This window comes from Eptesicus fuscus, chromosome 5, assembly GCF_027574615.1.
Source record: "Eptesicus fuscus isolate TK198812 chromosome 5, DD_ASM_mEF_20220401, whole genome shotgun sequence".
NCBI lineage: Eukaryota > Metazoa > Chordata > Mammalia > Chiroptera > Vespertilionidae > Eptesicus > Eptesicus fuscus.
In genome coordinates, this window is record NC_072477.1 from 33592992 (window position 1) to 33619398 (window position 26407).

The 26407-nt window shown below is 39.2% G+C and overlaps 1 protein-coding gene across 1 annotated transcript in view; it reads right to left on the bottom strand.

Annotated features, from left to right (window-relative positions):
• Positions 1 to 20484, bottom strand: part of LRRC9 (leucine rich repeat containing 9) — a 95403-nt gene extending 74919 nt beyond the window's left edge. The window contains exons 1-10 of the mRNA XM_054715482.1: positions 19392 to 20484; positions 15593 to 15673; positions 15110 to 15328; positions 13800 to 13940; positions 13236 to 13299; positions 12613 to 12683; positions 7503 to 7685; positions 4120 to 4275; positions 1429 to 1625; positions 132 to 263 (exon numbers count right to left, since the gene is read on the bottom strand). Of these exons, the coding sequence (XP_054571457.1) occupies positions 132 to 263; positions 1429 to 1625; positions 4120 to 4275; positions 7503 to 7685; positions 12613 to 12683; positions 13236 to 13299; positions 13800 to 13940; positions 15110 to 15328; positions 15593 to 15640 (1211 nt within the window). The 5' untranslated portion in view covers positions 15641 to 15673; positions 19392 to 20484. The remainder of the gene's footprint in view (positions 1 to 131; positions 264 to 1428; positions 1626 to 4119; positions 4276 to 7502; positions 7686 to 12612; positions 12684 to 13235; positions 13300 to 13799; positions 13941 to 15109; positions 15329 to 15592; positions 15674 to 19391) is intronic.
• Positions 20485 to 26407: the final 5923 nt, after the last annotated feature.

A 26407-nucleotide genomic window follows, 5' to 3' on the forward strand; every position in this document is an offset into this window, starting at 1 on the left:
ATGAATATTCTATATAAGAACAGTTTTGAAAATGGGGTATTTTAACATTTTTATAAGTTGATATTTTGGTTGATGATCCAAAGCACTTAGAATTATTTTTAAACCTATAACTAAATTTCAAACAGAGTTACCATTCATCAGCTCGAGTGCCTTCTTCAAAGTGGATATTTCCTACAGTCTCCAACTCAATTGACAAAAATGGGATCAATAACCCACTACTTTTCTTCTTTCGCTTTGTTTCAGTACGATAAATTGTTTCGATTCTATTGAAGAAAAAATGTATCAAACTATTAAAATGATCTACACGTCACAACATTGAAATTCATGATTGATTTTTTAAGAAGCTGATGTTAAAATACAAGGCTTTTTGTCAATGGATAAAGACAGTGTGGTGTTAATAGTTAAACCATGTAAAATACATTATATTTTTGGCAACTAAAATCACCTTAATATTTGTTAATCTCAGAACAAGTGAAGGTTCAAAGACTCTCCTGGCTCTACCACTTGCTCTCAGATCTTAGACAAGTCACAACATTTTTATGCTGCAGTTTCTCAGTAAAATGGCAATATTAATGGTACTGATAACTGAAAAGGCTTTTTTAAGGATTATATGCAAAATGCATGTGAAGCTCTTGGCAAAGAGTTTGGCACTGAGTAACAATAAGAATTCAATAAATGTTAGTTATTATTTTGTTAGCATTATTGCAGGGCATACTAACTTACCCACTTGGTGCCCTAGTAAATAAAAAAAAAGAAATCACAATACTTACTAAGTCTTCTTGCTTTATATTTCTAGTTAACATTCAACCTGAATTCATTTCTACATTATTCCACACAGCTGTGTGTGTGCTTTGCTCAGTCTCCTCCATGCCATGAGCTTTTGCACTGGTAGCAGTTAGTTTGAAAAAACACATAAATATTTTTAGTTTGCAGACACTAGAGTAGTGATGTGACAGAATGCCACTCAGTGGATGTTCACTGTTCCTAATTAAGTATTGCCTCTGTAAAAACCTATATGCCAGCTTGCCCTGGCCGGTGTGGCTGAATTGGTTGAGCATCATCCCATGTACCAAAAGGTTGCTGGTTCGATTCCTGGTCAGGGCACAAACCCAGGTTGTGGGTTCAATCCCCAGTTGGGGCATGAATGGGAGGCAACTGATCGATAATTCTCTCTCACATTGATCTTTCCCTCCCACACCCTCCTTTCCTCTCTCTCTAAAATCAATATAAACATATTTTTTTAAAAAAAACCTATATGTCAGCTCTGAACCAAAGATGCCTATCTCTACTAGGAAACACATTCCATGTTTTACTTAATACTATAATTCTTCCCACTCCTGAAGGGGACACTGAGCTCAACTGATGGCCCAGAACATTATATTCTCTCATGTTTTAAATTTGAACAACTAGATAATTTATTAAACATACTCATCCAGTTTTTTGTTCCAGAATGTTACTCTTTCATTCAAGGCATTTAGTTTGGTCTGTATCTTCTGCTGAAGGCTTGGCTCTTCTGAGACAGTTTCAGAGTTCTTTAATATTTCAAGCTCGGTTACTTTATTGTTATTGGGTCTTTCAATTTGCCCTTTGCCAGATCCCTTGAGTTCAGCCAATTCCCGTTCCAACTGTTGAAATCAATGTACCAGATAGCAAATATTTTTAGTGGACTTTATTAAATATGTAGTTAATTTAAATGAACAAAGTAGAAATCTAGATAATAAATAGACCAAAATTCATAAAACATGGCCAGCAGGTGATTATAACTTTGGTATAAATTCAGTCAGCCAACTTCTTTTGGCTAAGTGAAAGACAACCTTAAATATTAGGATTAAGGTTAGGGTTAGGGTTAGAAAAGCAAAGAAATTGGTTTGAAAATATTGTCCATTTTCAACATTTAGGTAGTTTCCAGGGTTTTTGTTATTTTTGTTAATAGAGTAATAATGAATAGCTTTATATAAAGAAATATATCCAAATCTTCAGAATAGAGTGTTAGAAGTAGATTTACTGGGTCAAAGGCTCTGAGCAGTTTTAGGCTGTTACCATATCTGACCCAATTATACTCCCATCAGTGGTGTAATAGTGTCACACCCATCTTCACCAGGCTGAGTACTATCATGTGTTATGCTTTGACTATTTTACAGGTGAAAATGGCTGCTCATTATCTTAATTCACATTCAGAGATTAATAATCGGCTGAGGTTCTTTCAAATGTTTATTAGTCATTTTTAATTTCTTCTTTTATAAAATGACTAGTGGCCCAATGCATGAAATCATGCACATTAAAAGGGAATTAATTAGAGGAAATATTTTAATATTGCTATTTGCCCTTTCTCTATAATAAAAGTGTCAGAGATGAAAGAAAATTAGTAAAATGTATATGAAAATATCCCTCCTGTCAGAGTCTTAGGCGTGCCGTGAGACCCAGAGTCAAGTCCCTGCCCACCTGCACATGCTTCGAAATCACAGGAGACCCAGACCTGGCCAGACCCACCCCTGTCAAGCCCCTCCGGGCAGGGGGGTCGTAGCCTCAGGTCCCCCAGCCTGGCACTGGGTGGGGAGTGCAGTCTCAGGTCCCCTGTCAAGCCCCACCAGGTGGGAATGCAACCTCAGGTGCCTCGGTGCAGCCTCAGGTCCCCCAGCTTGGTGCCAGGGCGGGGGGCATGGCCTGAAGTCCCCTGGCTCAGCACCAGGGTGGAGGGCACAGCCTTAGGTCCCCCGTCAAGCCCCACCAGGCGGGGGGCACGGCCTGAGGTCCCCTGGAGGGGGCGTGGCCTGAGGTCTCCCGGCATGGTGCCAGGGCGGGGATCATGGCATGAGGTTCCCCATCAAGCCCTGCTGGGCAGGGGGCATGACCTGAGGTCCCCCATCAAGCCCTGCTGGGCGGGAGGCACAGCCTGAGGTCCCCCAGCCTGGCACTGGGGCAGGGGGTGCAGCCTGAGGTCTCCTGGCCCAGCACCAGGGCAGAAGGGCACAGCCTGAGGTCCCCTGTCAAGCCCTGCTGGGTGGGGGTGCAGCCTGAGGTCCCCCACCCTGGCCAGGCGCCAAGCAGCCTCAGGTCCCTGCTGATAGGTCGTTATGTGACAGTGTCCTGACCAATTTGCATATTATCCTATTATTATATAGATAATTGATGTACTTTGATCAATTTTTCTATTTACTTTTTCTTGTTTTATTTATGGGTACATTTATACTAAGGATATCATGTTGTCTAACATGTTTATTGAAAACAATTTTTTCAGAATGTCATTTGTTATTTATTTTCATTAATTATGCTTTTTAGTACAAAGGCATTTTACCTTCTTTTTTCAAACAAATCTACATTCTGTTCCTTTGCGATTTCTAGTGTTTCTTTTATTTGGTAGGCTGAGATCAGTTACATCTATATATTCTTAATTTTTTTCATAGTAACATTTAAATCTTTTTCCCATTGGTATTTACTTTGGTAAAATGTGAACTAAGGGTCCAACTTTCCCACCCCCAAGTAGTTCAACTAGTTTTGTAACACCATTTGTTGAATAACTCATTATTTTCTCATACTTAAAAAATACATAGTTCTTTTATATGCAAAGTTCTGTTTTGAGATAAATAATCCTTAATTTTTTAGGATCTACTTTTAGTAAAGGAAACCTAATTTATTCTAAGTGAAAAAGGTACACACAATATAACTACTAAAGTATAGCTTGATATAAAGTTCTGACCTTATTGTATACCTTAATAATATTAGTAAAGGAATATGTCATCCTTTTAGACAAGAAAATGAATTTGAGTGTAACCTACTGGTATCTAATAAAAATGAGGCTAAAACAAGTCTAACAAATCTCTATAACTCTGAATCATATTGAATTAATTACTTTAAAATTCTTATATATTAAAATTTTTTAATTTTTATGTATTAAACCCATACCTATTTTGAACTATATACTTGTAAGCACAGAATGAGGCTTAGTAAAACACCTGGAATCAATACATTTTTGGGAATAAGCTTGACTTGAAATTCAATATTAATTAAAATAACATATGTGTATATGTGTATATATACATAAAATGAAAATATAATGCTATCTTATTCACCAGTTTCCTTAAGATGTGGCCACTGAAAATTTACAGCAGTATGTCTTACATTTTTTTTCACAAAGCTGAATAGTTTTATTCGTTCTTCTGGCAACTTCTGTAATTTACATTTTCGATCAGTCAGTTTTTCAAGGTCTTCATTAAGATGCCTCTGAACAGTTTTTATACGCATATTGTAATACATTATCTTTTTCATTGCTGTGGTCTAAAAGTGAGAAAAGAGAAAAGATTAACTGAAATAAAAAACATTATAGGTAACTATTAGCAGTATATTATGAGTGCAATATGTTCTAACTAACAATTTGAAAGATCTGCATGTTAAGTTACTAATGATGATGTTCTATATTTAAACCTGATAAGCGAAATATAAAATTCCAAAGATTTTCCTTATGGATAATATTTTAAATGTGAGGCATATTCACATTTACTTCCAAGATGACAACATAAAGAGATAGAATTTAATTTATAAAATAGTATCATTTATCTAAAGTGGCAGTGCTACTAAAGCAAATACATAACTACATTTTTCCTATCTCATTAACTTATGGAGAAAGTAAAGAAATTAAAAAGAATTAAAAGTGAATGTAAAATTAATTCATTTTTTAAAAGCATGGCTAAGAACAGGATTTCATGTAGGGTTTTTTTGTTTTGTTTTGTTTTTCAAATCTATGAAAGGATGCTTTAAGTGAACTCATTTTATTTAGAGTGAGCAAATTACTAAATTATCAATCTAATCCAATGCAGGCAATTCTATAAAAGAGCAGACTCATATATCCAGCTATTTATTGGATATACTCCTTGAATGTTCAAAAGGTTATTCAAAATTTATAAGATTAAAATTAAGCCATAATTCTTCCATCTAAACCTACTCCTCCCATACTCTTCCTCATTTCATGAAATAGCAATTTCCTCCCCTTTCAGTTGTTTGGGCCAATAACTTGGACTTATTCTGTACTACTTTCCTCTGTACTTCACATCCAATCTATCAGCAAATCCAGATGAGTTCTACCTTCTAACTACCACCAAAATCTGACTACTTTCCACCACCACCTCTACTAAAACCCTGTAACAAACCATCAACATCTCTCATCCAAGTTGTTGGAATTTAACTGATCTCTCTGCTTTCACGTTTTCCTCCTCTAATTCTCTATTATTAATCCATTATCCAAAAGGATCCCTTTAAAACATGTCATCTCGTCATCCCTCTGCTTAAAATTTTCCAGTGGCCCCCATCTCACTCATTGTAAAAGCCAAAGTCCTCACAACATTCTAGTCTCCCATGATCTGCTCTCCACCATTCCTGTCTTTATCTCTGACTTCTCTCACCCTCACTTTCTCCAGCCACACTAGCCTCTGTTGTTCTTTAAATATGAGGCATGCTTCTGCATCAAGGTCTTTACATTTGCTGATCCCTGAACAGCTTGTTTTCTTACTTCCTTCCAATCTCTGCTCAAATGTCACTTTAGCATGTCCTTCCCCAACAATCCTATCTAATAAAAGAGTAATATGCAAATTGACCATCACTCCAACACACAAGATGGCTGCCCCCATGTGGACACAAGATGGCCACCACAAGATGGCCAGCAGGGGAGGGGAGTTGGGAGGGACCAGGCCTGCAAGGGAGGGCAGATGGGGGCGATCAAGCCTGCAGGGGAGGGCAGTTAGGGGTGACCAAGCTGACAGAGGAAGGAAGTTGGGGGGGCGACTGGACTTGCAGGGAATGGCAGTTGGGGGTGACCAGGCCTGCAGGGGAGGGCAGTTGGGGGTGACCAGGCCTGCAGGGGAGGGCAGTTAGGGGCAATCAGGCTGGCAGGGGAGCAGTTAGGCATCAATCAGGCTGGCAGGGGAGTGGTTAGGGGGTGATCAGGCTGGCAGGCAGATGAGCAGTTGGAAGCCAGCAGTCCTGGATTGTGAGAGGGATGTCTGACTGCCAATCAACGGGCAATCATACATCCCTCAAGGGGTCCCAGATTGGAGAGGGTGCAGGCTGGGCTGAGGGATACTCGCTCCCATACACGAATTTCATGCACCGGGCCTCTAGTTCTATATAAAATAGTCAACACCCTGTCCTCTGCCCCTATCAACAATCCTGTTTTCTTCACCCTTGTTTATTTTCTCCATAACATTGATCACCATCTGATATACTGCTTGTTTCCTTATTTAGTTGCTTATTATCTGTTTGCTCTCAGTAGAGCTCCAAGAAAGCAGGGATTTTGCCTGCTTAGGTCACTCTATGTCTCTAGAGCCTTGAACTGTGCCTGGGATGTCATGTGTTAGATAAATGAATCAGCCAAGTAATATCATGAATAATATTCACCCTGCTCACCTTTGCAGTAACAGCCTGATGTCAAACTATAGCCTGATATAAAAATATGGTTTTCACTGCAAAGCTTTGCTGTTATTTTAGACTTAACATTGTTAGAGAAGGCATTCCTCCTTGGCCCTTCAATGATTCCAAACATCTGTTAGTGGACAAGAACTCTAGCCATTTACTTAATATTGTAAGACAATTTATTTCTCAGATGGGGGTGGGAGGGATGATAATCCCAGTTTTGGGGGGGAAAAAAAGAGAGAATGAAATTTTAGAATAAATTCGCAGACTAGCAAGAGAAGAGAAAGAAGTTACGATAAAAGAATAAAAACATTATCTATTTGAGATGATGGATGAGCCACAAGAAAGAATGGGAGGGTCATATGTGAGGGGATCCACGTGGTTGGCACATTCTACCTACTCAAAAACTATTTATTGGATGGTTAATTGAATGAACAAATGTGGCAGGGAGAGGTAGAAATATAATGTGAAAGACTATTAATAAACCTGGTGACTCCCTATGCACTCCATTCTGAAATTACAGACCCTTTAGTAGCACATCAAAGTAGACCCTCTACTGGGAGGTTCACCAGCAGCAGCAGCTCCAGAATAGTTCTCTTCAAGATTTCAGAGATCTTCAAGATTTTGGCAGTGTGAATGGTTCCCCAAATCATCTTTAATTAGATTAAAATTTACCTAATCCTAGCATACTACCATCCACCATGGATATTTTCTCATTTTTATACATAAAATTTCAAATGAGAGGAAGTCACTTGATTCATTTCTACTTTCTTTAGGCTTTATTAATGTTTGTGTATATATAGCACTAGTGCAAATAATCTTAACAGTGATGAAAATTTGTCAGATTACCTTTTAGTTTTGTATAAATTAAAAACTTTTTTATTATTATTTCACCTTTCGGCACTGTCATCAAAATTGAGATCTTAGGACTTATTTTATTAATGGTATATTATCTGTGTGAAATAGCCAGCTCACTGGGGCAAAAGTAGAATTGGTGACAAGAACTGACAAGATAATACTACCTGCCATATGTGGACACAGCCAGAAAGAAGCAGTTAATTAAACTTAAGTCACAGATACCCGCTTAGGGATGCACTTACATCTGCCAGCTCCTTGATTGGCTTTGCTGACACATCATATGTGTCAAGTCTTTGAAGGCAAGGCAAGTGGTACAGTACATGTGTGGAATAATTACACAGCAGACAAACTGGGTTGGTTTTATATTGAGGATCATTCAGACATAAATCCTTTAAGCGACGAAGCCTGGTTAAGTTGGTAAGGTCCTAAAACAGCAGCAGTAATAATGTTTAATTAATGACAACTGTCCATTTCTAAAGAGGGCTTCTGAACACTCAAGATCACTATAATGTAATGCATCCTAATCATCTGCTTAAATATGCTAAAGTGATCTAGATGGATAAAATGTTCTTGTCTAATGAAAAACACGCTAAATATATGTAGATCATCGATAACTAAATAGCAGACTCTATATAACTATGAGTGTAAATTGTACTTTTTTCAAAAGGCCAAAGAATATTTACTAAATCATGTATTTCACCTGGAACCTTGGAGCCAGTCGCTTGAGCACATTCAGTAAGACGGTTCCTCTGTGCGCAGCTCCTTGGTAACACCGCCCCCTTGTGCCTGTAAGTCTCCTACTCCCTTCCCCAGCCTTCCCCACACTTACCACCGAGGCACACAGCTCGCCATTTTCCTAGGCCTGCAGATCTGCTCTTCTCATCAAAGGCCATGGGGCCCTGGCTCTATTACAGTCACCATCAAATTCCTGAATTTCAGTTGTTAATTTTTTTTTTTTCTGTAAATGCCTTTTCTACCTATTAAGGACTTCTGAAACCTAGCTTTCTCCTGAGGCCTCATTTTTCTCACAACCTATGGAAGCAGAGGGGTTGATAATGCACTTCCAGACTGTTTCTCCTTAACATCTTTTATCCTGAAGTTTCAGCCATCTTTCCACCTGCCTTTATTTGGCATCTGGCCCTTGCTTCACCCTTCAGTCTTCTGTCTTCCAATTTAAACCCTGACATTTTATGCTTTAGCCACGTACTGAACAACTAGAAATTTGAGAGTGTACCAGACCCTACCTTATCTTTAGACCCTCACTCAAACTGTTGCCTTTGAGTGGATTGGACTTCACCCCGATTTAACCTCTTAATCTGTCAAGACTCAACCTAAAATTCCTCTTCTCTAGGAGCCCTGTTTCTTCACCCCAAGCTTGGGGTAGGTGTTCCTCCTATGAACTCTTAGCCACTAGCTTACCTTTGTGATAGAATTTATCATGCTGTACTGCCAATTGCTTGCTCATCCATAACTCTGTAAGCCAAGGGTCTATCTATATGGACTTTGGCCCTAAGAATGGTGATTACATTTTTAAAGTGTTGTGCGGAAAAAATTAAAAAGAACACGTGACAGAGGCCATATGACCCACAAAGCCTAAAATATTTTCTACCTGGCCTCTTATAGAAAAAGTCTGGCAATTCCTGAGATAAACTGTTTGAGAGCAGGGTTTGTGACCTGTTTGACTTTACATCCCCAGCACTCAGCATTTCGAACACAGTAGGCACTAAATAAATATGTGAATTGAATTGATTATTACTTTCTTCCAACCTCCAGGATATCCTCATATTTTCCTCAACAATAGCATTACTAGGGTGGTTCCTGGGGTAGGAGGGTGCTATGGTGGGATTGGACTTAAAGGAATGCAATGCTACATAGTAGAGTCAGAATCAGAGTTAAGGGAAATCTAAAGCAAGGGCGAGGAAACAGTAATTCTGAAGATAAAGCACAAATGGAATGGGGAAGCAAGTAGTGAAGTCAGGCTGTTAGAGGAGAAAGTAACAGGGTTAGGTAGCCAATGTGTCTCCAAACTCTCTCTGGACAAGTGAGAATTTGACTCACAGGCAGGAGCTGCAGCTGTGGGCTGGGCCCACGGGAGGAGTGGCGCTAAGCAGAGCTGCTCTGAAAGGGCAGTTTCTGGTCAGAGCTGTGCAAATAGTTATTTGGTGTAATTCAGCAGGAACAAGGGAGGCAAATCTCAGAGCTTCTTGTAAGTAAAGACCCCCTTTAATTTATGGGTGACTATGTTGCATTTGACCATCAGTCTGGATTAGGAGACTGTGAACTCTGAAGTCTTACACAGAAACCCCCCACCCACACTCAAAAGTCAGATGACATTGAAGTCCTTTTCATCACTGAAAATTAGTGTTGAGCTACCTGGTGTGGATGGAAAGTGGCACAGAAATTATTCCAGCATTACTAGGATAGTATCTTTTTAGGGTGGATGGAAAGGTTAGAGATAAAAATTCAAGATAACAGTGTTTCAGGAATATTCTTAAGATGAGAATAGTACAAGTTGCTGTGAATTGTGTTCAATGCTTTTATAATAAACTAGAGGCCCAGTGCATAAGTTCATGTACCAGTGGAGTCCCTCGGCCTGGCTTGCGGGATCGGGCCAAAACCAGCTCTCCAACATCCCCTGAGGGGTCCTGGATTGCAAGAGGGCACAGGCCAAGCTGTGGGACCCCACCAGTGCATGATTGGGGCTGGGGAGAGACACGGGAGGTTGGCCAGCTGGGGAGGGATCGCAGGAGGGTTCCAGGGCATGTCTGGCCCATCTCACCCAGTCCCGATCGGCCGGACCCCAGCAGCAAGCTAACCTACCAGTCAGAGCATCTGGCCCCTGGTGATCAGTGCATGTCATAACAAGCGGTTGAGCGGCCTTAGCATATCATTAGCATGTTACGCTTTGATTGGTTGAAGCCGACCGGTCAACCGGACACTTAGCATATTAGGCTTTTATTATATAGGATAGCTATCATTATTATAGGGAGCCTCTTTAATATTATGCCATACAACTGATGTTCACAATAACCCTATTTTCTCCCCAGATTGAAAGAGAATAGGTTAACATAATAAATGTGATAGTAATAATAATAAAATTGCATATCTATTGAGTGTTTACTATTGAGATCTTTACATTATCATTTCACTTAAACTTCATGTTACCACTGCATCTGGTTTGTGGCAGGGCCAGAACTGACAGATCTTTCCCCCTGTGAAGTCCATGCTCTTGGCCACATGAGGCCGCCACAGCTAGCCAGCGTAAGGTAACCCTCCATCTGGCTTCTTGGCAGGGCAATCCCTTATCCTCCCAGCATTCTGCCTCATCTTCTTCAGCCTCAACTCATGATTCTCTCCCTCACTCTGTTCAGCCACACAGGATTTCTAGTTTCTTGAATTTGCTATATCCCTTTCCACCACTTAGGCCATTTCACAAATTTGTACAGAATGCGCATTCCTTAGGTAACTCGTAGTTTTGGTAGCTTAAACATTACCTCCCATGGAATTCTGGATTTCTCTTTCATAGCTTCCTCTGGTCAAATATACCCTTTGATTTCTGACCTCCATGCCTTTGTGCATACTGTTCTCCCCATCTTCGAATGCCTACCTGCCACTGCCTGGAAGATCGGCCCACAATGCCTGTCAAAATTCTGTCAACCCTTCAAGGTGTGACCACATCAAATATTCCCTTTTGATTTTGATCAAGAAAATAAAATTGTGCTTAAATTTCTTTTAAGGTGCTTACAACATTCTGCCTCAGTCCATAGCTTTTTGGTGTCTTATATTCTTCTCTGAGTAAAAGAATGTCTATTTTAATACTGATCAATTTAAAATTATTTCTATTGTAAATTTGCTCATCTTTCTTCAGTATTGTATAGGGGAAGTGTTGGAATATGCACCTTCAATCTGACACTGTCAAAATTATGAATGCCATGTTTCCACCCACATTATGTGCCATAAGCATGAAGTCTTTTTATGTTTTTTTCTCGTTCATTCAGGTGCTTGACAAATGTTTGTTAAGATTTATTACATGTCAAGTACTGTTTTAAGCCTTGCGAACATAGCAGTGAACAAGACAGGTGAAGTTCCTGTATTCACGAAGCTTGTAAGGGGTGTGGATCAGTGCCAAGACAAAAAATAAAACAGGGAAAGAGATATGGGGGTGCTTCAGGATGGGGAGGGCAGTAGGGGCTGTTGCTCTTTTACCTAAATTGTGCGGGAAAGGCATCATGAAGAATATAATGTTTGACCAAAGTCCTGGAAGAAATGAGGAAATGAGCAATGAAAATATATGGGAAGACTATCCCAGCAAGTGCTAAGGCCCTAAGGTGCGTGTGTGCAAGGAGCAGTGAGGAGATCAGAATGGCTGGAGAGGAGTAAGCAAAGGGGAGAGTGGTCAGAGAGACAGTTGGGGAACTAGATAATTTAGTGTCTTGTGGGCCATTGTAACCACTGATTAATGGCTTTTACTCTGAAAGAGATGAGAGAAGTCAGGGGAGGGTTTTGAGCAGAAGAGTCATTTGATCTGACATATTTTTAAAGGAATGGACTGCTGGGTGGAGAACACACATCATAGCAAAAAGGTTAACACAAGGAGACCTGTTAGGAGGGTTTTGTTTTGTTTTGTTTTTTCCAATAATGAATGTTAGAGATGATGGTGTCTTAAACCAGGGCAGTAGTGATACAGGTGGTAAAAAAATGGTCAGACTCTGGACATATTCTGAGGTGGAGCCAACAGAATTTGCTGATGAATTGAATGGAGTTGAAGGAATGGGAGAGTCAAAAGGACGGTAAGTATTTGGCTTATGTTAGTAGAAGAATGAAGATCTCTTTAGAGAGGCAGAGAAGGCTGCAGGAGAAGAAGGTTCGGTAGAGGGGAAATCAGTTTGAGTCAGCACAGAAGATATCTATAGTTTAGGGAGTTGTGAGGGAAAGTAGAGATACCAATCTAGGAGGCATAAGTGGATAAAAGGTATTTAAAGTCTTAGACATGGTGAGATTATTTACTGAGTGAATGCAGACAGAAATAAGAAAAGACCCTGGGACTGACCTGGGGCAGTCCGTTTTTTAGATGTTATGAAAGGATGAGTAATCAGAAGAGGTATAGTTAGAAAGACCAGGGGGAAACTAAGAGAAATTAGTACCTTAAAAGCCAAGTAGTTATTTGGTTTTAATAGTGTCAGATCATTAGGGTCAGTTTAGTCAGCTAACTCTAAAATTCCCAGGAGTGTTGGATAGTCCAACATGATCAAGTTATTTCTTTAAAGGGGGCTGGCTATTTAGTCCATTTTCTGCAATAAGATGGTTCATGATCCAGGTTGGTAAATAAAAATTCATTCCACTTAAACATACCTTGAAAGAACATATTTGATTACCAGAAAGGTTTAATTTTTCCAGTTGTTCATTGGGATCAAGACATCGACCTTTAATTTAAAAAAACAAGATGAAAGAAAAATTAAATTTCTTGTTTTACCTCCTGTTCATATCCTGTCATATTTCTGAATTGTATATGGGCATCATTTCTTGCAGGTAAGTAAGACAAACAACAACACTGTATAATTAGTAACCTCTGATTTAGAATCATAGATTCAGAAATGCTTTGCAAAGATATCATACAAAAAGGTCTAAAAAAAAGAAATGTACTTTTTATACTGATAAAATATTATTGTAGCACTAGAGGACTGGCCTGCGGGGATCGGGCCAAAACCAGCTCTCTGACATCCCCCAAGGGGTCCTGGATTGTGAGAGGGTGGTTCTAGGGTGATGCACCCTGGAATTGGGCTCCCTCCTCTATGGTTCCAGGGGTGTTACCCGAGAACCACAGCTGCCAAGTCACTGCAGCTTGGCAGCTCCTGCATTGAGCGTCTGCCCCCTGGTGGTCAGTGCGCATCATAGCTACTGGTCGGATGGTCGGACTGTCGCTTAGGCTTTTATATATATAGATTACCTTACATTCCAAATGAAACAGTACATACCAATGCTGCTTATTAGATTTCCAGCAAGGTTGAGATCATTTAAGTTCTTCAAAGTTTGCAAGCCCTAAAAATTTAGACAGTATATAATTTAGGAGAAATCAATAAAATCTATACTTATAAACCATCTGATCAATCTGGTTAGTTCTCCAGGTGTTCTGAGCATTGAGCACAGAAGTAAGTGGGAGCCTCAATGAAGCCATCTTTGTTTCTCTGGCACCTGGAAAGAGTTATTGGAGGAGAAGGGAACAAGAAAATGGAGAGGAAATGAGGAAGAGGAAGGGGAATAGGGAAAAGTGTGCTTATAATCTTAGGCAAGTAATATATAAACTTATTTAAATCTCTTTTTTAAAAAAACCTCCAAAGAGGAAATAACACTTTACCTCTCAGGCTTTGTGGGAGGAATAAAGAAAATAATGTAGATGAAGTTCTCTTTGTTAGTTTTTCTTAACAACAATAATTAAGCTAATCATGAGTATTTTGGCTCTTAAGCATAATAAGATCTTGGACATTCTGGTTTAAACTCCATAGTAGTAATTAACTTTACATATAGTGAAATTATCTTACCTCAATATTTTTAATTGTATTGTGGTTCAGCCAAAGAACCTCCAGTTTCCATAATTTCTCTAAACCTTCTATTTTAGAAATTTTATTATAATATAAATACAGTTTTTCTAAATTTTTACATTCTCGAAGACCTCCAATTTTCTGTTTAAAAAAAAAAGAGCAGACTGAGTAGTGTTAGCTTACATTTTACCATAATCCTTATAATAAAGTAGATATTAAGTACATTTTCTTTTAAAAGTCAAATTTTATTGCAAAATAAATACCCAGCAAAATTAACTAAATTTTTTAAATCCTCACCCAAGGATTTGTTCATTGATTTTTTTTAGAGGGAGGGAGAGAAAGAAAAACATAAATTGTTTTCCTCCCCAACACACCCCAATTGAACCCACAACCTAGGTATGTGCCCTGTCTGGGAATTGAACCCATGACATTTTGGTGTATGGGACAATGTTCCAACCAACTGAGTCACACTGGCCAGGGCTAACTAAGTTTTTTAAAGGAAAAACATATAACCTCTGCACCTATATACAACTATTTTCAATTGTATATTCTATTTTTATTTAAATCAACTCTGCACCTAATTTTATATGGTTATAATCATAATACCTCTACAGATTAGTGTTTTTTTAAACTTAAGACTGTCTAAAATGTTTTGATAATTGTCAAATATTTCATAATTTTAAAATATGAAAATATTTAATAATTACAAAATATTTCAGGAAGTTTATAATCATTTTCTTTAAAGTAACCCTATATGTGGCATATTTATATTTCAAAAATGTATCTATTATAAATAATACTGCAATAAATAACTTCATGAATACAGTTGTTTTCTGCTGCTGAATTACTTCTCTAGGACAAAAATCTTAGAATAGGGATTTCTGAGTCAAATAGTATGTACCTTTCTTTGGCTCTTCACACATTTTGCAATATTGCTTTTCAATATAAATGTCATAATTTTCACATTAGCAATAGTATCTAAGTGAACTGATTTAATTCCTAAGCAATACTGGGTATTATTTGGTCTGATTTGATTACTAAAAAAGTAGATGTGTCTATGTTTTAATTCTTTATTTCTAGTTTTTCCTATGTGTAAATCTATTTCCATCTTTTGCCCACTTATCTATTTTGTGTTTTGTTTTCTTTTACTGGATAAAGGGTATTAGTGCAATTCATCATGTATGGTCTCTTTTCCCCCCTCACTGATCTGTTTTGATCCACGTCTCAAGCATATATTTCAATGAATTATTTTCCAAAACCATAGAATTCAGTATAAAATATTTCATGTAAAGTTATATGTTTAGACTTACCTCTAGGTAACATTCAGCAATCCAAAGTTCTTTGAGTTGTAAACAAGTCTCTAATCCTGAAATTTCTTTTATATCTTGAGCAATGATTGTGAGACTTGTTAAATTAGGAAATAATGATAATCCGACTATACAGGGATACCCTGAGAAAAACATCTCCAGTTTTGAAGTATCTGATCCTTCTTGTACAACCATCTCATAAGATAAACCATTGCATAAACACTGTTTTCAAAAAAGAAACTGGGTTATAACCTATTTAAAATAATAAAAATGTGTTTTTGCCATTAAAAATTATAAACTGTCATTTGCACTGATGCCATGTTTTACTCTCATAAGAAGGAATGTTGTACCATATGTATAATTTTTCTTTGATTCCAAAGGTCACGCTGTAGAAGAAATCTCTAGGTAAACTCCAGAAAGTAGTGTAAAATATTCTATTTAATATTCTTACAGATGTGGTTGGAAATAAATTTGGCCCTAACTCACCAGTTCTTTAATTATTTCTTCTTGGTTTAGATTTTCACATTCAATCATCTTCCATTAAAAATAATGGTGATAATATATTATCTGTTAAGGAAAATAAAAAATTAAACACTAGAGTGATGTCATTCCACATTGAAAGGGCTCTTAAACCTACTTAGGTGCAACTGCCCACCTGTGGCTTGAAACCTTCACACAGTACATTACCAAGTATCTGCCTGGGCCCCAAGACAGTCCACTGCATCTATAAAGGTTTCTGTTAGAAAGTTATTTTTTATTCTGAATTTAACTGTCTCTTCATAACTTCTTGTTATTTGTTGCCATTTTACCTTCTGGGTTCATATAAAACAAGTATAATTTTCTTCCACAGTATGAGCCTAATTTACCACTTGAAGACAATAGTCATCTCTCATCTACACCCTTACCCTGCCTCCAGTTCATGTCTTTTAGTTTCCTAAGTGTACTTACAGAGCAAAGAAAAGAAACCACGGGCTTAGCGACATATCTGGCATGTTAATATATGTTGATTAAAATGAATTAGCCAACTTCTTCATTTTAGATGATATGAATTAATAACTAAATAGATTTAATACAATTTACCCCCACAGGCACCAAATGGTGATCCAAGTTATCTAGTGTATGTCCAAGATAGCTTTTTCAGAAGACATTAACTGTTCCCTTTGTTATTCACTAAATTATCACATGTACTTGAGTCTAATGTTGGACTTTCCAATGTGTGCTCTCTTTCAACTCTGTCTATTTCTATCGTATTATCCTGTTTTAAACACTGTGATTTATATTGTGAATTCCCATATCATATTCTGTTTTGGAAAAATCCTGGCTATTCTTTAATATTTATTTTTCCAAATAAAATTTATGATTATTTTGTATTTGGTTTTTAAAATTTTGCATGGGGTTTTGAGACTCCATTGTAAAAATTAATTTAGGAAGAATTTCCATCTTTATAGTATTGAGTCTTTCTTGAGAACAAGGTATAGCTCTCCATTTAAGAAGACTTTTTCTTGATAGAGAAAAATATACATATTTGGGATACTAACTTAACCTGGCATTCACCTTGTTTTCCCTTCATCAACGCCCTCATTTAGGAAAAAAGTAGTGTTATTCATAATTAACTAGCAAAAAATAATTTTTAAATGCCAAATTCTATAATTTTCATAATTAAATATGAATTATGAGAACCCTGGACCTTTCTGGTACTTATAAGCTTTGTATACTTTTTCTAGTCACAAGGAGGCTCAAGGCTTCCAGCTAAAGCTTCTGATTCCATCAAGACATGTGTTCTGTTGGCCAGCTTGTACTCACTCCCCTGCACTCTGGGAAAGCTCTTTTCAGGACCTGCTCATCTAAGGGCCCACAGGTCTTCTCTAGTCCCTCCAGGGGATCTGGAACCACTAGGAGCTTCTGCAGCTTTCACCCTTCAAATCTCAGATCTCTGACTTATTCCATCACCTCTCTCTTCTGCTCTGGAATGCTGCCGGAAGATTTCACATAATCAGCACGGAGTTTAAGTTACTACAAATGCATGCCTCTAACTTCAGCTGGATCTTCAACAACAGTTATTTTATATTTTCCTCTTCAGCTTCCTTTCCCAAGGAGAGTAGGACTAGAGCTACAGATCTGGGACTCATGACTTAGAGACTATTCTAAACTTCCACCACTCTTCTCAAATTCTCTTTTCCAGGAGATAATCTTGTCCCAGAGAATAGTGATGCCATCATAACACGCATTCTAAATTCCATCTCCTCCTAAACACGTATTTCTTTCTCTTCCTGACTCCTGTCTTAGTAAAATTATTCTCTTTTTTTTTTTTTTTTTTTTGTCCAAAGTTAATCTCTCTTCCTGTGTACTGATCCCATCCTCTTAAGTCTCTTTCAGGCTATTGCTCTGTCAGCATTTCCTTTTTCTCATGTGTTCTCATCTTTTCTTTTCTAGCATCTCTTTTCTCTTCAATATATGAATGTTAGGTGGTTGCTAACTTTTAAAAAATCCTCCTGCCTGTATTCTAAGAATAGCTGGTTTTAGATACCTTACTTCTAGTCATTAGCAATACTCCATTATCTCTATTCAGTTCTTAGCTCAATGCAATCTGATTGGGGACAGCTTAGGCCTTATAGTTTCTTTGATCAAGAACAACAATAATTTAATTGATAAAGACACTGGGCATGTTTCAGCTTTCAACTTGACTTTGACATGGCATTTGACAATTCTGATGACTCTCTTCTTTAAGTTGTCCTCTTTGGTGTGACTTTTTCTCCTCGGCTTTTCTCCACTTGTTATTTCAAACCTACTTTTCTGAGCAATTGTTTCCTTCTTGGTGAAAAATTACTCATCTGTATCTCCCTCTTCCCTGTGCAACAAATCCAACCAACCACGTGGAAAAGGCCAACTGAATGTGTCACACACATCTCGAATTCAGTATGCTCAAAACTGAGCTCGTTATATTCTCCAGCCAGCCTGCTTCTCCTAATGTGTGCCTTCTCTTGGTAAATAGCACCATCCTTCTACTCATCCAAGTCAGAAACCTGGGACTTACCCTCAACCACTCTTTTCCTTTCCCCCCACATTCACTCACGCATGAAAATCCTTCTGCATATACCTCTTAAATTGTCTATCAAATTTTTTCCTCCTCTCCATTCCAATTGCCTCTTCCTTGGTTCAGGCCCTCATCATTTCACCTTAACTGAATGCCCTCCTTATAGTCCCACTTCCCTCCAATCCTTCCTCTACTGTGAATTCCAGCTTCCTGAAAGGTAAATTTGTTCACACTCGTCCCCTTGGAAGGTATTCATGGTCTCTGTGCGCTGACTCCTGCCTACCTCTCAAGCTCATCAGTCACCAACTCCCTAGACCACCCCAGGCTTCGGCCATAATGGTATTTCTCTGAACAGGCTGGGATAGTTTTATACTATTGCATGTGCTGTTTTTCCTAACCTAAAATGTCTTTTCCCTTGACTTAATGGCATACTCCATACATCCTTAAAGATTTAAATCGAGAACTTTCTGTGTGAAGACTTTCGGTCTGGTAGTATTATAATCATTCTCTTCCTTGTGACTCCATTTAAGGCCTGCATGCATATATGCCCTATATATGGAACCTGCCTCACTGTATTGTGATGCTTGCAGGTCTTTCCTCCCTACAAGGTTACATGTTCATTGAAGGCAGAGACCATGAACTTATCACAGTGCCTGGCACACACATGGTGTTTGATAAAAGTTTGTTGAATGGTTTGAATTAATTGTCATACCACAGGGTCCTTTATGGTATAAATGAAATACTTGCTGTACATGACCAATCAGAGTATAATAACAGAGTGTAAAGGACCATGTTTCTGTCTGCCATGAGCGCTGGGTAGAGTGTCGTTCTGAGAGAATCAAATTTCTTTTCTACAAACGAGAAGCCCTGTATGATCAAATTGTTTCCTCCCTTGGGTATAAAGTGGTCAGAATCCATCCATTACCACTGACGGGCCAAATGCCCCTGTGGCTGGAGGGGAGCAGTATCCAGGTGGTTTCTCCCTGCCCAGCACCTCAGGAGCAGTAAGGGCTGTACCTGTGGCTCTGGGCCACCCTCCCTTTCCTCCTCAGCTTACCAGTAAACTTTGCTCTGGTCACTGATGGCCTCAGATAAAGCCATGTCACTGTCTCCTTATTATCCCTCTTGCACCATTCCCAGGTCCTTTGACTTCAATGTTGCTTCTCTCCTGTCTTACTCCTAATGTGGCTGGAGACAGACAAGAGGGGAGCCTAAACTCCAAGGGTCAGACTACGTGTGACAGACACTCACCAAATGCCAGAGAGAAGATGGATGCTGAGGCAATAGAGACTGACGAGTCCGCTCCAACCTCTCAATCCTTGTCTTGCAGCAGCAGGCACGACACCCTCTCTAGCCCCTGGCCTGATGTGTACACTCAGCCTAGCCGTTGCCCAGGAAACGCGCGCAGCCTCGGGTGACTTCTGGGTGGGGAGGGGAGGGAAGGGCAGGGGAAGCAGTGGCGGACCGTTTCTGGATCACGTGGCGGCACCCTCCAACCAATCAGCAGAAGTCGGGGTCCAAACGGAAGACCGAGCTAGTAGTGCCACTTGGAAATGGGTGGCGTGCCTGCGGCCCGCGGGTCTATTCACTTGCTTTCGCTGGGTCTGAGGACGCGACTGGAAGCAGTGGGTTGTGCGCATCGTAGCGAGGACCTAGTTGCCTCCTCGAACCCCCTGCTCGCTCTCATTGAAAACCTGTGAACCGCAGGGCCTGGAAACCCGCAGTCTCGGTGGGTTGGAATCCCTAAAGCATGGCGCTGTGATGTCACAAGGATGCCGGACGCGACAGTCCCTGATCCCCACCGGCGTGGCCTCCCTTGTGCAGCCCACGACCGCTGCCTTCCAGGAAGGTAGCTGAGCGCTGCACAGAGCCGCCGAGCGCCGACGCAGCCTAATGGAAGGGCCGCGCAGGCAGACACCTCCCAACCCGCTTCCTCCCCGCAGAAATGGGCCCTCCAAGTGTCTTCTTGTATTCTTGTTTTCGGACAAGCTTTTGAGGGTCGTTTAAGTATTCTAAAATGTTCAGGAGGCAAAAAATATTTACAAAATAAAGTAAAATTTAAAGAGAGAAAAGAAGGAACTTTTAAAAGAGTGGCCAGAGGAGAGGGGCTGAGAAATGAATGAACTGCGTTAAAAGCAAATGGCAGCTCTCATTTCCTTCTCTAGATCTGCTCTAGATCTACTAGCCATGGCCACGTGTGACTTGTGAATACTTGAAATGTGGCTGGTCCGAATGGAGATGTGCTGTCAAATGCACATCCTATTTTGGAGACTTAATATGAAAAAATAAACTATTTTTCTTGCCTTGTTTACATGCAGAAATAATATTTTTATATATTGGGTTAAATAAAAATGTATTATGAAAATTCCTGTTTCTCTTTACTTTTTAAAAACGGTGATTAGAAAATTTTAAATTACCTGTATGACTTACATTATGTTTCTGTTGGACAGCGCTACTATATTTTTGTGGTTCAGTTGGTTTTTGTAGAAGATGACATCAAGTTCATACAAAACAGTGCCTGCAGTGCTCGTTTCCATCACCAGGTGGCCACCTCACTCAATAGACTATAGTTTTAAACTGGATTCTCAAGAAAAATATTTTAAAAGTATTTCCATCAATCTAACAACTACCAATGATTCAATGTATTTGTCATGGTTCAATTAATATTGACTGTTGTAAACATACATAAACATATAGAAAAAGGTACGTTTTTCCTCTACATTTTTGTTTGTTAATCCTCACCAAAGATATTGTTTACATTGATTTTTAGAGAGTGGAAGGGAGAGATGAGAGAGAGAGAGAGAGAGAGACATCGATGTGAGAGAGACACATCAGTTGGTTGCCTCCCACGTATACCAACTCAAGGTGGGGGTTGAACCTGCAACTCAAGGTACATGCCCTTGACAGGGAATTGAACCCTTCACCCTCGGTGCACAGGTCGACACTGTAACCACTGAACACACTGGTCAGTGCTCCTCTATATTTTTTATTTCACAGAACTTTCAGTTTTCATATGTTATTAATTGATTAATTAAAAACAAATTAATTAAATACTTGTGGTTTGTTTATGGGCTTAAAACAAATACCAAAGAAATCTGATAACTGCACTTTTAATATTATCTTCTCTGAAAATCTAGTTGAACAAGATGACCTGTCTGGACAAATTTTTATCTTAGCTGCATATAAAGACTAGATAACAGTTTAGATAGCTAACCTTTTAGATTAAAAAGTTGGCTCAGAAATCAAGTAGTTGAATTATGTACATTAAGCTTTTCTTTTGGGAGGGGATGCAGGTCTTTTGGATAAAAGTATAGTAATTGTCATAGTATAGTATTAGAAATCTGTTGTGTCTTTCCTACCCAGTACAAGACTGGGAGAGAGCTAACACACAGCTTTCTTCATCTCTATATATAAAAGTCTAATATGCTAATTGCCCTTCTGATCATTTGACCAGTCACTATGATATGCACTCACCACCAGGGGGCAGATGCTCCAACCGGTAGGTTAGCATGCTGCTGGGCCAGGATTGGGTGAGACTGGCCGGACACACCCTGGAGCCCTCCTGTGGTCTCTCCCTGACCCGATCACACACCGGTTGGGTCCCTCAGCCTGGCCTGCGCCCTCTCGCAATCTGGGACCCCTAGGGGGATGTCGGAGAGCCAGTTTTGGCTGGATCCCCACAGGCCAGAACAAGGGACCACACTGCACCGGGCCTCTAGTATTATATATACAAATAACTTTAAGAATGTTATTTCTAGATTAAGCTCAAGGATTTGACCAGCCAACAATTAAGTTAGAGTTCCTGTATAGCTGTAGACTAATAACCACTGGTGATTTGCCAGACTAAAGCCTTTGTCCTGAGTAATTCTTAAAGGAAGAATGTCATTAACATATTCCAGATAGTATTTGGAGCAAAAGTCGATTACAGTTAAAAGCCATAGGAGGAATACAAAAAGAGTGATCAGTCTTGTTAATCTCCTTTTCTCACTTTAAAGTTTATGATATATTTTTTATGTGTCTATTCAAGAAACAATGGAAATTGAAACTACTGAAAATCAAGCAAACTAAATAAACATTGTAAGTGAAATAAGACTTCATTTCATTCATCTCTTTCTTTATACTCCTAGACAAAGGACAAACATATAAATGTAATCTCTTTATTTATGGGTAAAGGCAGCTCGAATCTGAAAACAATTGGGAAGGTTTATTTCCACGGAATGTAACAAACTTATTGGTCAGTGCCTGATTTAAAGAGGATTGTTTAAACAAAATAGAGGTGACTTTACAGACCTAAATAAGAAAATCTTGAGTTGCAAAATAATTTGTTAATTAAAACCTTTTAAATTGATAGTTAAATTTATTTCCCCCAAAGCCCTATGCTTATTGCTAGAGAACTCTGGAGACTTTCAGATTACAATTTGGCTTTGTAATGCCTTTAAATTTAATTCCAGAGAACCAAAAGTCTGGAGACTTCAAATGCTAATTTAATTTTTATATTACTGTTAACATTAGATCCTTATGCAAATGTATACTTTCCAGTTAATGATTTTATTAGATTATCTGTGAAAATTCTATGTCACACATTTGAATTTCTTATATCACACAAAAAATGAATGCAGCACAACTTAGGGTTTACTTTGACAGTGGAAGAGATAATTATGTGGCACTTCTAAAGTCATCAGCAGAGGGCCTCTTATTATTGTCTGGCAGTGAATATGTATCATTCAATTAAAGTTAGGAATTGTTCTGAAGTAAAGTTTTTTTTTAATGTTTTTATTGATTTCAGAGAGAGGAAGGGAGAGGAAGGGATCGAAACATCAATGATGACAGAGAATCATTGATCAGCTCCCTCCTGCGCGCCCCCTGCTGGGGATGGAGCCTGAAACCCTGGCATCGAACTGTGTCCTCCTGGTTCATGGGTCGACACCCAACCACTGAGCCACATAGGCCTAGCTAAAGTAAAGTTTTAATTAGACCAACAGAATGCTGTTTCTGATGGGTCTATCTAAGAAAGTTAAATAATCTTTGTCCCTGATTTGTTGACATGTAATTAGTAGCTTTTCTTAAAAGGCAGCCAGAATGGAATTGTAAGGAGGCACTAACTCTCAGACAATAAAACCTCCTAATTTTACTGTCCCATTTATATTTGCATTTAGCTCTAAGGAGAAAATTGAGGGACAGTGAATTTTTTATTTATTTTATTTTTAAATTTTTTTTTTGAGAGAGAGAACATCATTTTGTTTGTTCCACTTATTTATGCATTCATTGGTTTATGCTTGTGTGTGCCTTGACCAGAAGATGGAACCCAAAACCTTGGCATGTCAGGATGACGCTCTAACCAACTGAGCTACATGGCCATGGCCTAAAATTAAGCAGGCATGATAGTCTTAATTCGCTAAAGAGCTGACCAGTTCTTTGTGTGGAGAATTCTTTCCTCTTTCTCTCCTTTTCTTGGGTCTTTTATTTATACTGCAGGCTCAGAAAGTTGATTGTATTCCTCAGTCACAGCACATTATCATCATCTGTCCATTTAAGGTCCTTGTTTTATTTTTATCTCAATTTTTTTCTCCAGTCCTACCCCCACTCCAACCACAAATCTAATGTAGCTTCTAAACCTGAGTTACACATTTATCTTTGTACCTGTCTTTGTACATTGTCTTGATGTGTCTATTAATATGGCCTTTACTAGATTAGCCTGTTCCTTGAATTCTTCTGCTGGGTGCTGTCAATGCCCTCTTCCCACCCTCACTGTCTTCTGTATCTCCTAACCCCATCTGTCTTAGCTCTTCTAGCTCTACACCTTGCTGCAAATACCCAACCAGCTACTGTCTAGTATTAAATGCTCCCAGCTCCACCAGTCTTTCTGGGTTCTTAGTTATAAACACTTCTCCCTAACCTACCTGACTACCTTGCCTATGGCTAACTGCTCATTGCTGTCTCTACTTGGCCTAGCTTACTCTGACGTTGGCACCAGGAGGGTCTTAGAACCAAAGAATTGACCTTTGGCTTAATCTCTGAACAATTTGGTGGTATTCTTCGTTGCAATAGCCTGTTTTTGTTATTATTGAAAACATGGCCCTCTTCCAAATAATGCTCTCAAGCTTTATGTTGCTTTAGTGGTGATCAAGAACTTCCTCTCCTATATCATATAACTTTGACTGGGTGGTTAGAAGAGGCAAGGGATGGAAAATGGTAAACTTATGGAATAGATTTGTAAAAATGCCGAGTCAGGGCTGAGTTAGGAAGGATGCTGCTACTGTTATAATTTTCAAAATTTAGCAGCTGTAGGAATAACTTAAGGTGCTTATTTAAATTACATATTTCTGAGCCTATTTCCAGTGGATCTGACTCATTAGAACTGGGGTAGGGCCCAGGAACAAGCATGTTAAGGTAGAATCAAGTGATTCTGATGTAGCTGGTCTCTAGCCCATACTTTGAGAAAATAGTCCTCTATGGTATGTTCAGAACATATGCTTGGGGAGGAAAGACCCTAATAGTCTGGGTGTACTAGAATAGATGCAGGATGGTCATTTTTGTGATTTTAAATGCCTTTTAGGTCTTTTATGGTGCTTGGCTTATTTTCCTTAAACATTTTGGTAAGCTTGGCAGTCAGGATGGAGAAATATGGAAGGAATAATATATAGATATTATCAATCTATCTCACAGTATCCCACAAACCCCCAAAATACTAGAGACTGTTAGAGCTTGGTGGCCTGCCCCAATCATGCACATCATTGAATGTAATGAGGAGAGATAATTCCAGAGAATTGACCTTTACAGTCTCATATTTGGGTTGATTCAACTCAGCAGAGAGCCCGTGCTGCTAGCAACAACCCAGGATTTTATGAGCGAATAGGCCAGGTACCTGGAGTTGTGTGACAGTCAACCAGAATATGATTGTACCCCAATTCAACATGTACCAAAAGATAGGGTACCTCAGTTGGGGCACTGTAACAGATTGGTTGGAAGAAAGTCTCAGAGGACTTGCATCGTTGTATTCTGGGAGGGGTGAACATACCCCATCATACCCGGGGCTCCTAGAGCCAGGATGGTAGCTTCAGTGGTACTACAAGTGTACTGGAAATTTTGATACCTCTAGCTTATCTCAGGAACGCTTTTCTTGGCTGTTGGTTTCTGGACAGAATCCAGGAAAATAACAGGCCTTGCTAGGAGAGCAAAATGTCAGCTCTGAGGCAGACCATAAATTCTCAAACCTGTAGTAAAAAGTGGCTTTTATAATACACTCAGGGTTACAGTCTTTTAGTGATACTGAATAGTTCTCATGAGTAGCTAATTCTCAAGGTTGACCACCAATGGTTTTCATTCCAGTGGGGCAATGAGGGCTGCTGCAGTGTTTGGCTCCTGGGAATGCCACATAGAATGCAATGAGCATGGAGCTTTATGGAATATTTTCAATATGGTAACATGTGGGGGGGGGCAATATTAGGCAGAAATAGATGTGGTCCCTAGTTATCAGCCCAAGTGTATAGTTCCTGAAACCTCTTAAGGTTGGTCGAACTTGTTGGGAAACTGTAGGGGGATAGGTGCAGGTGCTGGGGTTGCTCTGTGATGCAATTAATCCTTTGGGAGGGGCCTCATTACACAAGAATTGATTTTTTCCCCCCACTCCCTCTCTCAACTTGGGGCTTAAAAATGGCATAGTGGCCTCCCTGCCCAAATGCAAAGGGCAAGAGAAAGTGGAGTCAGGTTAGCCTAAGTATATCAGTTTAAGATGGTCCCCAAGGCAGCCACCAAGTTTGAAAATAATTATGCAAATACCTGAGCTAGTATTTAATGGGCATTGATTCAGCTCCAATCTTTAGACATATAAATTGGAGGGAACCACAACATTTCTACTTAGATGGCCTAAGTAGACTGACTATTCAGAACTTCCTTAAACTCATTATCTAGAGTGGCTTCATTCCATTCTAAACTGAGTTAGCTAAATTAAATGAGCAATCTGGGCCAAGACTAAGTTATAGCTCTGTTATTGACACTAACGCTTCCATACCCAACCACTACCTCTAAGCACCCTTAAAAATTCACCCCAGTTAAGTTGTGGATTCCCCATAGCAGCTGAGCAGGAGACTGTGTTTATTATCACTGGAGATTTTAATCTCTAACCCTCTGAAGAGGTGGTTTATGAGGTGTCCAAACTTCAAGGCCTTCGTGCTGAACTATTTCAGACTTCAAGGCACTGTGCTTTACAATATTTAGGAATGTTATGACCTTCCACATGGCCTTGGTATCCCCAAGTGGTACCCCTC